At 49.7% G+C, this 13,628-nt stretch overlaps 3 protein-coding genes across 3 annotated transcripts; 2 read left to right on the plus strand and 1 right to left on the minus strand.

The window, feature by feature from the left end:
- Positions 1-3,129: 3,129 nt before the first annotated feature.
- On the minus strand, positions 3,130-3,560 carry LOC141164280 (histone H2A type 1). Its single transcript, XM_073649416.1, has one exon. It carries the CDS (start codon positions 3,520-3,522, stop codon positions 3,130-3,132), a length of 393 nt encoding a protein of 130 aa, XP_073505517.1. The 5' UTR covers positions 3,523-3,560.
- Positions 3,561-3,632: 72 nt separating this feature from the next.
- Positions 3,633-4,235, plus strand: LOC141164093 (histone H2B 1.1-like). The gene is made up of 2 exons (XM_073649246.1): positions 3,633-3,643; positions 3,836-4,235. Exons 1-2 carry the CDS (start codon positions 3,633-3,635, stop codon positions 4,233-4,235), a joined length of 411 nt encoding a protein of 136 aa, XP_073505347.1.
- Positions 4,236-5,342: 1,107 nt separating this feature from the next.
- LOC141164281 (histone H4-like) lies at positions 5,343-6,124 on the plus strand. The gene has a single exon (XM_073649417.1). It carries the CDS (start codon positions 5,446-5,448, stop codon positions 5,953-5,955), a length of 510 nt encoding a protein of 169 aa, XP_073505518.1. The 5' UTR covers positions 5,343-5,445; the 3' UTR covers positions 5,956-6,124.
- The last annotated feature ends 7,504 nt before the right edge of the window (positions 6,125-13,628 follow it).

Below are 13,628 nucleotides of genomic sequence, written 5' to 3' on the forward strand. Positions count from 1 at the left end.
CGTATACAGCGCTATATGGAGGGTAATAACATCCTGTGGCCGTATACAGCGCTATATGGAGGGTAATAACATCATGTGGCCGTATACAGCGCTATATGGAGGGTAATAACATCGTGTGGCCGTATACAGCGCTATATGGAGGGTAATAACATCATGTGGCCGTATACAGCGCTATATGGAGGGTAATAACATCATGTGGCCGTATACAGCGCTATATGGAGGGTAATAACATCATGTGGCCGTATACAGCGCTATATGGAGGGTAATAACATCATGTGGCCGTATACAGCGCTATATGGAGGGTAATAACATCATGTGGCCGTATACAGCGCTATATGGAGGGTAATAACATCATGTGGCCGTATACAGCGCTATATGGAGGGTAACATCATGTGGCCGTATACAGCGCTATACGGAGGGTAATAACATCATGTGGCCGTATACAGCGCTATATGGAGGGTAATAACATCATGTGGCCGTATACAGCGCTATATGGAGGGTAATAACATCATGTGGCCGTATACAGCGCTATATGGAGGGTAATAACATCATGTGGCCGTATACAGCGCTATATGGAGGGTAATAACATCATGTGGCCGTATACAGCGCTATATGGAGGGTAATAACATCATGTGGCCGTATACAGCGCTATATGGAGGGTAATAACATCATGTGGCCGTATACAGCGCTATATGGAGGGTAATAACATCCTGTGGACGTATACAGCGCTATATGGAGGGTAATAACATCATGTGGCCGTATACAGCGCTATATGGAGGGTAATAACATCATGTGGCCGTATACAGCGCTATATGGAGGGTAATAACATCGTGTGGCCGTATACAGCGCTATATGGAGGGTAATAACATCGTGTGGCCGTATACAGCGCTATATGGAGTGTAATAACATCATGTGGCCGTATACAGCGCTATATGGAGGATAATAACATCATGTGGCCGTATACAGCGCTATATGGAGGGTAATAACATCATGTGGCCGTATACAGCGCTATATGGAGGGTAATAACATCATGTGGCCGTATACAGCGCTATATGGAGGGTAATAACATCATGTGGCCGTATACAGCGCTATATGGAGGGTAATAACATCATGTGGCCGTATACAGCGCTATATGGAGGGTAATAACATCATGTGGCCGTATACAGCGCTATATGGAGGGTAATAACATCATGTGGCCGTATACAGCGCTATATGGAGGGTAATAACATCCTGTGGACGTATACAGCGCTATATGGAGGGTAATAACATCATGTGGCCGTATACAGCGCTATATGGAGGGTAATGACATCATGTGGCCGTATACAGCGCTATATGGAGGGTAACATCATGTGGCCGTATACAGCGCTATACGGAGGGTAATAACATCATGTGGCCGTATACAGCGCTATATGGAGGGTAATAACATCATGTGGCCGTATACAGCGCTATATGGAGGGTAATAACATCATGTGGCCGTATACAGCGCTATATGGAGGGTAATAACACCATGTGGCCGTATACAGCGCTATATGGAGGGTAATAACATCATGTGGCCGTATACAGCGCTATATGGAGGGTAACATGTGGCCGTATACAGCGCTATACGGAGGGTAATAACATCATGTGGCCGTATACAGCGCTATATGGAGGGTAATAACATCATGTGGCCGTATACAGCGCTATGTGGAGGGTAATAACATCATGTGGCCGTATACAGCGCTATACGGAGGGTAATAACATCATGTGGCCGTATACAGCGCTATACGGAGGGTAACATCATGTGGCCGTATACAGCGCTATACGGAGGGTAATAACATCATGTGGCCGTATACAGCGCTATATGGAGGGTAATAACATCATGTGGCCGTATACAGCGCTATATGGAGGGTAATAACATCATGTGGCCGTATACAGCGCTATATGGAGGGTAATAACATCATGTGGCCGTATACAGCGCTATATGGAGGGTAATAACATCATGTGACCGTATACAGCGCTATACGGAGGGTAACATCATGTGGCCGTATACAGCGCTATACGGAGGGTAATAACATCATGTGGCCGTATACAGCGCTATATGGAGGGTAATAACATCATGTGGCCGTATACAGCGCTATATGGAGGGTAATAACATCATGTGGCCGTATACAGCGCTATATGGAGGGTAATAACATCGTGTGGCCGTATACAGCGCTATATGGAGGGTAATAACATCATGTGGCCGTATACAGCGCTATATGGAGGGTAATAACATCATGTGGCCGTATACAGCGCTATATGGAGGGTAATAACATCATGTGGCCGTATACAGCGCTATATGGAGGGTAATAACATCATGTGGCCGTATACAGCGCTATATGGAGGGTAATAACATCATGTGGCCGTATACAGCGCTATATGGAGGGTAATAACATCATGTGGCCGTATACAGCGCTATATGGAGGGTAACATCATGTGGCCGTATACAGCGCTATACGGAGGGTAATAACATCATGTGGCCGTATACAGCGCTATATAGAGGGTAATAACATCATGTGGCCGTATACAGCGCTATATGGAGGGTAATATCATGTGGCCGTATACAGCGCTATATGGAGGTATTACACATGGTGTGATGGCGGCCGCTCCTGTCCAGTTGTGAGTAGATCTGGTACATTCCTCACTATGACTATTAAACTCTCTGGGCCTATTTCGGTTGGTAAAAATAATCACGTGGCCGTAAACTACTCTATGGGGTTACACCCAATTTTATTTTAATCACTTATACAGTGTCCTTAATTCCACAGCACCTGCACACAATTTATATTCCTTGTCATTAGGTCTTTGGAGTGTGGGAGGAAACCTACCTAAAGATGGGGGCACATACAGCACAATATGGGGTGTGTGGATTTTTCACTCCCTGGAAATAATTACAAGATAATGCTCACTGTGCCAACCCAATAGGAACATTGCTGCCTGGTGCAGCTATAGCCCTTACAACCCCCTCGAATACATAATCTCAACCATATAACAGATCTGTACATACAGAACATCACCCCCGAGATCAGCGGCGCCAGCTCTTGTGGTGACGGTGTGGGTGGCTCTTAGAAGAGCCTTTGGGTTGTGTGGATGATACAGGATCAGCGGCGCTCACTTGCTCTTGCCTGACTTGCTGCTCTCGGTCTTCTTGGGCAGCAGCACGGCCTGGATGTTGGGCAGGACGCCCCCCTGGGCGATTGTCACCCCACCCAGCAGTCTGTTCAGCTCCTCGTCATTGCGCACGGCCAGCTGCAGGTGGCGGGGGATGATGCGGGTCTTCTTGTTGTCCCGGGCGGCATTGCCGGCCAATTCCAGGATCTCAGCGGTCAGATACTCCAGCACAGCAGCCAGATAGACCGGAGCGCCGGCGCCCACCCTCTCAGCATAGTTACCCTTACGGAGAAGCCTGTGCACACGACCGACCGGGAACTGCAGTCCTGCCCGGGATGAGCGGGTCTTGGCTTTAGCACGGACCTTCCCTCCTTGTTTGCCGCGTCCAGACATCACTGCGCTCACAGTTATCAGCAGATAGAGAAGTCTCTTGTGTGGGAAGTGTGATGACTCCTGCACCTTTTATAAGCTGCTGCTGCCCCGCCCTCCTCTCCTGCCATTGGATGGATCTGAAGTCACCTATAGAAACAAGACTTGTGGAAACACCAATGAGCTGCAGTGGGCGGAGATTATTAGTGAACATTGGTCACATGATTTTCTCACCTAATAGTACAGTGATCTGACAGCATTGCTCATTTGCATGGCCGGTCTATAAATACGGCCGCTCTGGGAGGAGCAGGATCATTATTCTCTCTCTCCAGTGAAGAGAATATTCTGCTATCATCATTCCTGAACCTGCCAAGTCTGCACCAGCAGCCAAGAAGGGCTCCAAGAAAGCTGTGACCAAGACTCAGAAGAAGGATGGCAAGAAGCGGAGGAAGAGCAGGAAGGAGAGCTATGCCATCTATGTGTACAAGGTGCTGAAGCAGGTCCACCCTGACACCGGCATCTCCTCCAAGGCCATGGGCATCATGAACTCCTTTGTCAATGACATCTTTGAGCGCATTGCAGGGGAAGCCTCCCGCCTGGCTCACTACAACAAGCGCTCCACCATCACCTCCCGGGAGATCCAGACCGCTGTGCGCCTGCTGCTGCCCGGAGAGCTGGCCAAGCACGCCGTGTCCGAGGGCACCAAGGCCGTCACCAAGTACACCAGCGCCAAGTGATCTGCTCCAAGCTCTGTACCCACAACCCAAAGGCTCTTCTAAGAGCCACCCACCCCGTCTACATCAGAGCTGTGGCTGCTTGTCTGTCCTTCTGCACCAACCTGCAGAGGAGATAACCTGCAATAATAATGTTCTGCTCCTCTTTCCAGGGGACATTTGGCTGCACAGATCTGGCCATAAAGCGCTGGGCAGAAGGAGGATTAGAAGAAGGAGATGAAGTTGGGGAGAGTGATGAGGTTAGTAGCAGTGAGATGTAGGATATTCTGCATCCAATCAGACAATAAAAGGTCAGATGCAGGCAGCCATAAATACTCCATTACCCTTCACTCACTGAATCCTTTTCTCTCCCTGGACACTGGGTCCTAGTGCCCTCTGTTACCATTGTTCTGCTGGCAATGGGTGAAGATGAGCAGTTAACCCTTTCAGTGTTCAGATACTGTTCCAGCAGCTCCTCGTTGTGATCAGAGCTCTGCACTTTCTCGCTGATCCTCCTCTGATGTTACACCTTTACTCCGCAGACTGGTGAAGGCACCTGGTCAATAAGCTCCTAAAGATTGATCGATATAGGTCTGAATCTCACATTGTGATTAATGGAGAAGCCGATCACTTGTTTATCACAGGAGGAGCTGAAACAGATAAATGTGCAAAGCACAATATGGAGGGTATACAGCACTATATGGAGGAATACAGGAGTATATAGAGGGTATACAACAGGGTATAGAGTGTACACTGCACTATATGGAGGGTATAAAGCGCTTCATGGAGGAATACAGTCCTATATCAAAGGTATACAGCGCTATATGGGGAAACAGTATATGGAGTTTATACAGCGCTATATAGGGGTATACAGCAGGATATGGAGCTTATACATCACTGGATGGAGGAGAGTATATAACTCTATAGACCTCACAGTGAGTTATTTCCAGGTGTCAGTGTAATTCCTCCGAGCAGGATATGGGGGGTATATGGAGGGTATACAGCACTATATGGGAAACTGTATATGGAGTTTATACAGCGCTATATAGGGGTATACAGCAGGATATGGAGCTTATACATCGCTGGATGGAGGAGAGTATATAACTCTATAGACCTCACAGTGAGTTATTTCCAGGTGTCACAGTGTAATTCCTCCGAGCAGGATGTCACCAGAGAGGAATCAGGGCTGTGACTATTTCCACCATCACAGTAGAAGCAGGAAAATACCAGGACAATGAGCGGGAAATTCAAAATCACTAACAGCTCTGTGCTCGGCCAATCAGAGGAAGGGGCGGAGCTGATAATGCAAATTCCTTTCCATCCCCGCCCTGGAAGCGCGTCACCTCTGCAGTCCTCTTTCTGGTCCCCTCACGCTCTATATAAAGGAGGACTGCGCACTGTCAGTCATAGCTTTCTGCTGACTGCTTGGAAGATGTCTGGTCGCGGCAAAGGAGGGAAAGGTCTGGGGAAGGGCGGTGCCAAGCGGCACAGGAAGGTTCTCCGTGATAACATCCAGGGCATCACCAAGCCTGCCATCCGCCGTCTCGCCCGCAGAGGAGGAGTCAAACGCATCTCCGGCCTCATCTATGAGGAGACTCGCGGCGTCCTGAAAGTCTTCCTGGAGAACGTGATCCGTGACGCCGTCACCTACACCGAGCACGCCAAGAGGAAGACCGTCACCGCCATGGACGTGGTGTACGCGCTCAAGCGCCAGGGCCGCACTCTCTACGGCTTCGGGGGTTAATAACAACACAAAGGCTCTTCTCAGAGCCGCCCACATCTTCTGAGGAGGAGCTCCTGCTGCTGGGGAGGGCGAGGGGCTGGAGACCCCCTGTGCTGGGGTGACTGCAGGCTGCTGCTCCAGGGGCGGCTGGAGACATCGCAGGTGCTAATGGGTTAACACTGAGGAGCTGCCTGTGGGCGGAGCCATAGCCCTGCTGAGCGCTGATTGGCTGAGCACTGAGTGTGTGATTCCTGCACTGAGGCTGATCTCTTCTGCTCTGTGTTCTCGGTGTAACATGTGGTGTCAGGATGGCGGCTCTTGTCGGGCTGGGAGCTGTGACTACATATCTGATGGATGTGATTTATTCAGCACTATGTGGTGGTATATGATACTTTTTGGGGTATACAGTAGTATTTTGAGGGTAAAGCCCATCATGTGGCCGTTTACGGCAGTATGTGGAGGTGTCCTGCAGTGTTTGGGGCAGAGCAGCATATGAGGATTATACAGGCTCTACTGGAGGTATACAGTATGGGGGTGAGAAGCAGATGGGTATACAGCACTAGATGAGCGGCATTACCAAGGAAACTATTGTCTTTAAAATCTTCCATCTTGTTCCCTGAATTAACCATGTGCATAGATTATTCTCCATGTCTCCCCCAACCTTGAAGAACAAGTTCTGTCCTCTGCATGGCTGCAGGCCATCTCCATTGTGCTGTCAGGACCACCCTGAATACTTGCAATTCCTTTGTTTACCGGTCTATATAAACCTGTGCATACAGTTATCTGCAAAATAATGGTGTTAAAAACAACTGAGAAAAAGCTGAATCTTCATAGTAGCATTTATTTCCATATCCAAAAAAACACTGGGAGCTGCACATTCAGTCTCAAATGAGAGCATGAACAAAATATAAATTTTTAAACTGAAAATGAAGAAAAAGAGGCTGCTCAGAAAGTATCTGCATTTTCATTTACAAACTCAAGTATTTACAGTATAAACAGAAATTTGTTTCCAGACTTCGCTTTTCTGGTAATAACTTGTGCGTGCACGCCAATCCCCTGTCCATGGTGCATGCCTCCCTCCCGGCACTTGTCGTTGAACACTCAACTAGCACCATCAGCAAGCACGTCCTTGTCCCAGCGCAGCGTTCAGTTATCCCAACCCCAGTCCTTGGTACGCGAGCACAAATACGCAGCTAATGCCCCACAGGCCACACTACTAAATTTGCACATTTCATGAATGCTTGCGCTCGAAATATTACCTTTTAGGCTCATGGAAACGCAAACTTTCCGCAACCTCATGGCGGCGGCGGTCCCTCGTTACTCAGTCACCAGACGCCACTATTTCTCCTGTTGTGCCGTCCCCGCATTACACAAGCAGGTGTCCCACAACATTAGCCGTGCCCTCAACAATGCAGTTACTGGGAAAGTCCACCTAACCACGGACACGTGGACAAGTGCTTGTGGGCAGGGACGGTACATCTAGCTGACGGCACACTGGGTTAACATAGTGGAAGCCGGGACCCAGTCGGACCATGGGACGGAACACGTCCTCCTGACGCCGAGGATTGCGGGCCCTGGCTCAATCAGGTTTGCCCCCACATTCTACAGCTCTTGCACCTCCTCCTCTTCTGCATCCATATCGGAAATGACCACATCAGTCGCAAGCTGGAAGCACTGCAACACTGCCTCGGCCAAGCGACAACAGGCTGTGCTGAAGCTAATATCGTTAGGTGACAAAGCACACAACGCTGAAGAGTTGTGGACAGCTCTGAAAGAGCAGGCAGATCTGTGGCTGACACCACTGAACCTACAGCCAGGCATGGTCGTGTATGACAATGGCCGGAACCTGGTGTCGGCTCTGAGTCGAGGCGAGCTCACACACGTATCATGCCTGGACCATGTGCTTAACCTTGTGGTTCAGTGATTTCTCAAAACCTATCCGGATCTGTCGGATCTGCTTGCCAAACTATGCCGCCTGTGTTCCCATTTTAAAAAGTCAGCTACAGCTTCCACCGCTCTTGCCGTGCTTCAGCAGCTTCTGGCTTATCAACTGGTGTGTGATGTTCCCACACGTTGGAACTCTACATTGCAGATGTTGGGAAGGATTTGTGAGCAGAAGAGAGTAGTTGTTGACTACCTGCATCAAGAAGGCCATCGGTATTCAGGTCAGACTCCACACATAAAACCTCAGGAGTGGACATGGATGTCAGACATATGTACCAACCTCCAAAACTTTGAGGACTCCACCAAGATGGTGAGCGGCGATGACGCCATAATTAGTGTCACCATCTCGCTTCTCTGTCTTCTGAAATGCTCTCTGCTCACAATCAAAGCTGATGCATTGCAGGTGGAGCATGATGAGATGGGGCAAGAAACCATACAGGGTGATTACACACAGCCCAGCCTCATTTCGTCCCAACGTGGATTGGGTGACAATGAGGAAGAGGAGGAGGAAGAACAGGAGCTAGTTTCCTGCGCTATAGATGGTACTACCTGCACAACTGTCATACCGTCTGTTCAGCTTGGATGGCCTGAAGACAGGGAGGAGGAGGAGGAGAGCATGGTCAGTCGTCCTCTTGGTGAGGACACGGAAGTCTTTGCAGTCTGGCACACATGGCTGAGTTTATGTAATGCTGCCTTTCCCGTGACCCTCACGTTGTCCAAATTTTGGGTGACAGTCATTACTGGTTGGTGATGCTTCTAGACCCACGCTACAGGGAGAACTTTATCTCTCTTATTCCTTTGCAGGACAGGCCTAATAAAATGGGGCAGTACGAGAAGGCTCTTGTTGCGGAATTAGTGAAAAAATTCCCATCTGAAAACGCAGGCAGCAGAGGTCACAGTTCATTGGACAACCAAGGACTACAGGCGAGAGAACCACAAATGCAATCCAGCAGAGGCAGGGGAACACTGTCAAAGTTCTGGGACAGTTTTCTCAGACCCTCCCATCGCACAGGCCCTGAGGCGCGGGGTACTCTCACAAGGAGTGCAACGTTTCAGAAGATGGTGAGGGAGTACCTTGCCGTACCAACGTCCTCCGTGATTCCTCTGTACCTTATAATTATTGGGTATTCAAGCTGGAGGCGTGGCATGAACTGGCTCTCTACGCCTTGGAGGTCCTGGCCTGCCCTGCCGCTAGGATTTTGTCAGAGCAGGTTTCTTAGTGCCACCGATTGAAGCATAACCGATAGGCGCATTCGCTTGTCAACCGAAAATGCTGACAGGCTGACTCTTATAAAAATGAACAAGGGCTGGATTGGGCCAGACTTCTCAATACCACCAAATGATAGCAGCATAACTAACTCAAATACAGTGTCTTTTTTTGGGGGGAGATCTAACTCTATTCCCATGCACCTCTGTCTTCACACCCAGACATGGGTATACGCTTCCTGATTTTGTCTATTTGGTCTTGTCCTCCTCCATATCCTCATCATCCACCACCATATCACCACCATATGCACCCCATATCAACATATCTACGTCTTTTGCATGGGGCATTGGAGTTCCTCCAAATATTTGGCAGCCCTTGCTTCACTGCATAGGCAAACACTATGGGAGACCCACTTCCTAATAATGGGAACATTGTTTTCAGGAGGCTCTCTGACCAGTGCCTCCAAATTTTTGGCAGCCCTTGCAATCACTGCATACGCAATAACAGTATAGGAGACCCATTTGTTAATAATGGGAACAACAAAGCTAATTTAAGTAGGTTGCGGTCAGAAAGATGGAGAGGCGAGTTAGACAGGTTAGATAGGGAACAGAGGCGGGTGAAGATGTGGTCTAGTGTGTGGCCATCTTTGTGAGTGGTTGCGGAAGACCATTGAGCAAGGCCGAAGGAGGTAGTGAGGGATAGAAGCTTAGAGACAGCTGAGAGGGAAGTGTTAATGGGGATGTTGAAGTCGCCCATGATGATAGTGGGGATGTCAGCGGAAAGCAAGTGAAGTAGCCAGGTGGTGAAGTGGTCGAAGAAAGTGGTGGCTGGCCCTGGGGGGCGGTAAATGACATTGACGCGCCCCCCGGGCCGTGGGGTACTCGGCAGCCGGGCCTCTGGTTGCTGGGGGGGATATCACGGTGGCTGGCCCGGTCCATGATCCAGGGCGGTCAGTAAAAGGGGAATAGTTTATATGGGATTTGGGAAAGTTCGTGACGCCACCTGTGGGATGTGGCCAAGGGGGCCGTCACTGCGGAGCAGTCCTCTGGAGCTGGTGTTATGGCAGCAGGGATGGTGTGGCTCTCCACAGGTAGAACTAGCTCCAGGGCAGCGTGGGGTGTAATGGATGGTGGTGCAGGGGTGAGACGGCAGGAGGGTCCCAGAGGAAAGACGGACACTCACACGGGGGCAAGCTTCATTACCTTTTGGACTCTCCCCAGTGAGCAGGTATAGGGCTTCCTGATCCGTGGCTTTACTCACTAAGCTACTGGCCTGCCTGGAACTAGGCCTAGCTTGGTTACTGTCTCTCTTTGCACCTGCTGACCTGGTGGTAGGGCCTTCTCTTTGGAGATAACTCTCCCTGGACACTGGGGCCTCCGTGACTCCTAGCCCTGGTACTGTAGTCAGCGTTTGGCAAACCTGCGACCTGTAGTCCTCCATGGGTTCCGGTGGTTCCTACTGGGTGTAAAGAGTCCCTGTAGGCGCGGACCCGGTGTCCAGTATATATATCGGGGTGAGCCTGGTATGCTCCTCTGCCCCTTTGCTACTTCTTTCTTCTCCTCTCGCCTTCGGCCACACTCAGGCCCTCACTAGGCTTCCACACGTGCTGTAGGCCTTGGCTCGCCTAAGCACAGCAGCCAGCTTGCTGCTCTCTTCACTGCTCTCTGAGCTTCAGCACACTCTATGCTCAACTCTGAGCTGTGTTCTTCTCTGCCTCTGCAGGAACTCACTTCTCTCTTAACACTAAACTGAAACTTAACTGAGCTGCCTGGCTCCACCCTCCCTATATATATCCCTAACGGGCTCCCTCTGCTGGTCTGAGGTGGTAGGGTGGAGGTGAGTGAATGTGTGAGGGCCTCTTGTGGAGAAGTCCATCCATGCACCCTTCTGGGTTCTGTGGCACCAATTGACAGCAGTGCGCCACATTCCCCCCTAGTAAAACTCAGTACTCCTGGACTGAAGCATTTTTCAAAACAGATTAACAATAACATTTCTTCCCTTTACGGGAGGCACTTTGTCTTGAACATTACAGGTAACAAAACGTAATAAATAATAAATATATGTACAATGGTTAGAGTTTTTTTTTTGAGCAATTGTCAGTGAGTCCCCTAACACGGTGTCCATTTCACTGCAAAGTACATGGTAGCTTGAGGGACCTGTCCGTAAACCCTCCACGTAGGCGCTGGGCGTGGCTGCAGGGCATAGGTGATCCGGAGTTGGACCACGTCTTCCGCCACGCCAGACAGGTTTTTCTTCAGTGGTTACCTAAAAGGGGCACTCCAGGGAGTGCAATATGTACAAGTAAACAGTTTTTGGGCTGCACACAGTCTTCAGCCACCGAGTCCTTTATATATACCCTTACGGGTAACTAAATGCAACAAGAAAAGTGTCCATGTCACCTAAATTGTCCATTGTAAGGCAAAAATAAGTCAATACATACATACATGAAAATTACACAAGAATAACATACCTCAAGGGGCAACTATTTATACTGTCAGAGTTTTTCTTCCTACTCTCTGTATCTGACAGGGGTATGACCTTGCGTGCTACGTGTTGACCTACGTAGTACTGGGATGCGTGTGGTACTGGTGTTTCTACTACCTCCCATTCTGTCAGTTCTAGGTGTGGAGGGACGGCAAGACTGCCTTAACCTCTCTACGGGACTGGTAAGTGTACCATTGGATGGGCCTTCTTGCTCTGCTCCAACCGGGGATCCTTCTTCCGGGGATTCTTCCTGGGCAGGCTCTTCTGGGGCACCTACAGGTTCTGCTTGCTGTGGAGGGTCTTCTGGCTGTTGGTAGAAGTGGATCACAGGTATTATCACTGCTCCTCCTAGTTGGGGCCTATCTGCCGGGAAATCTCCTAATTCAGTATGTATTACTGCTTCTTTAGGCTCCTCCGGTACGATGAGAGGCACTTCTTCCTGGGGCTTTAGTAGACCTGGACACAACTTCAGATGGTCTCTAGATACCGTTGCAGTCGTTCTTCCTCCTTCCTTGGTAATTAAACAGGTCTTCCTGTTATCAAATCTTGAATTTAACACAGTGTAGGGTACCCTCTCCCATTGGTCATCAAGTTTGTGGTTTCTTCTTTTTCTCTTTAGCACAACTTCTCCAGGTGTAAAGGGTTCTGCTGGTGCACTCTTGTACTGTGCTTCCTGTTTGTCTCTTACCCTATTTAGACTGTCTTCGACACAGGCCTGTACTCTCTTGTACTGCTCCTGTCGAGTTGTATCCCAATCTTCAGTGGACATATCTGCTTCTGGCTCTACCACTCCAAGCTCCAGGTCCATGGGCAACTTTCCGGGTCTTGCTCGCATGAGATATGCTGGAGTACAATTGGTGGAACTCACAGGTATGTGGTTGTACAGATCTACCAGGTCAGGTAGCTTGTCTGGCCACTGGTTTCTTTCTTCTAGCGGTAAGGTCTTCAACAGGTCGATGACGATGTTATTCATCTTTTCACATAACCCATTGGTTTGGGGGTGGTACGGTGTAGTCCGGATCTTCTTACACCCGTAGAGATGGCAGAACTCCTTCAACAATTCGGCTTCGAAGGCAGTGCCTTGATCTGTCAGCACCTGCTCCAGGTATCCATGGGGCCTGCAGAAGTACGCCTGAAATGTCTACACCGCAGTTTCTTCTGTCAGATCCTTGACGGGGGCGACCACCAGGAACCGGGAGTAGTGATCCACCATGGTCAGGGCATAGGAATATCCTGACCTGCTGGGTGACAGCTTGACATGATCCAAGGTCACGATCTCCAAGGGTCGAGTCGTCTTGATGGGTTGCAGGGGTGCCTTCTGGCTGCTGTAGTCTTTTCTTCTGAGGCTACAGGGTCCACAATCCCGGCACCATCTCTCTATGGAACTGCGCATTCCAACCGAATAAAACCGACCCTTCAGCAGGATTTCTAGTTTCTTCCAGCCAAAGTGCCCCGCTTGATCGTGGGTAGGCCTCCAACACCATTTGGATGTCTGTCCTGGACACTACGATCTGCCATACCATCTCATGGGTCCTAGGGTTGACATACCTTCGGCACAGCTTCTCTCTATAGGTGAACAGCCAGCTTCTCTCATTCCACAGTTGCTTGGCTTGTGGAGACGCGTCCTTCTCCAGGGAGGAACCTTCCTGGGTTATCAGTTCTTTGATATGGCTGACAACCGGGTCGCTGTCCTGGGTCTCCTTCCAACTGTGGTGAGGCAAAGGGTTTAGTGTCTTACCACGATACCTCCTGGAGGTGCGCTGCTCGTGGACCATCCCATTTCTGTGGAAGGCAGGTAGCTCAATCTCCTCCAGGTCATCCACTTCTTCTTCAGTGTCCGACTGGTGAGGCATCCTGGACAGGGCATCGGCGTTGGCATTCTTACGGCCTGCCCGGTACTTAATGGTGAACTGGTAGTTTGACAGCCGAGCCATCCATCGTTGTTCCATGGCTCCTAACTTGGCTGTTTCCAGATGAGCCAAGGGGTTATTATCAGTGTAGGCAGTGAACTTACTGGAGGCTAGGTAGTGCTTGAACCGCTCGGTGATGGCCCAGACCA

This window comes from Phyllobates terribilis, unplaced genomic scaffold (genome assembly GCF_046119375.1).
Source record: "Phyllobates terribilis strain yellow unplaced genomic scaffold, ASM4611937v1 Scaffold_10__3_contigs__length_209671492, whole genome shotgun sequence".
NCBI classification, from domain to species: domain Eukaryota; kingdom Metazoa; phylum Chordata; class Amphibia; order Anura; family Dendrobatidae; genus Phyllobates; species Phyllobates terribilis.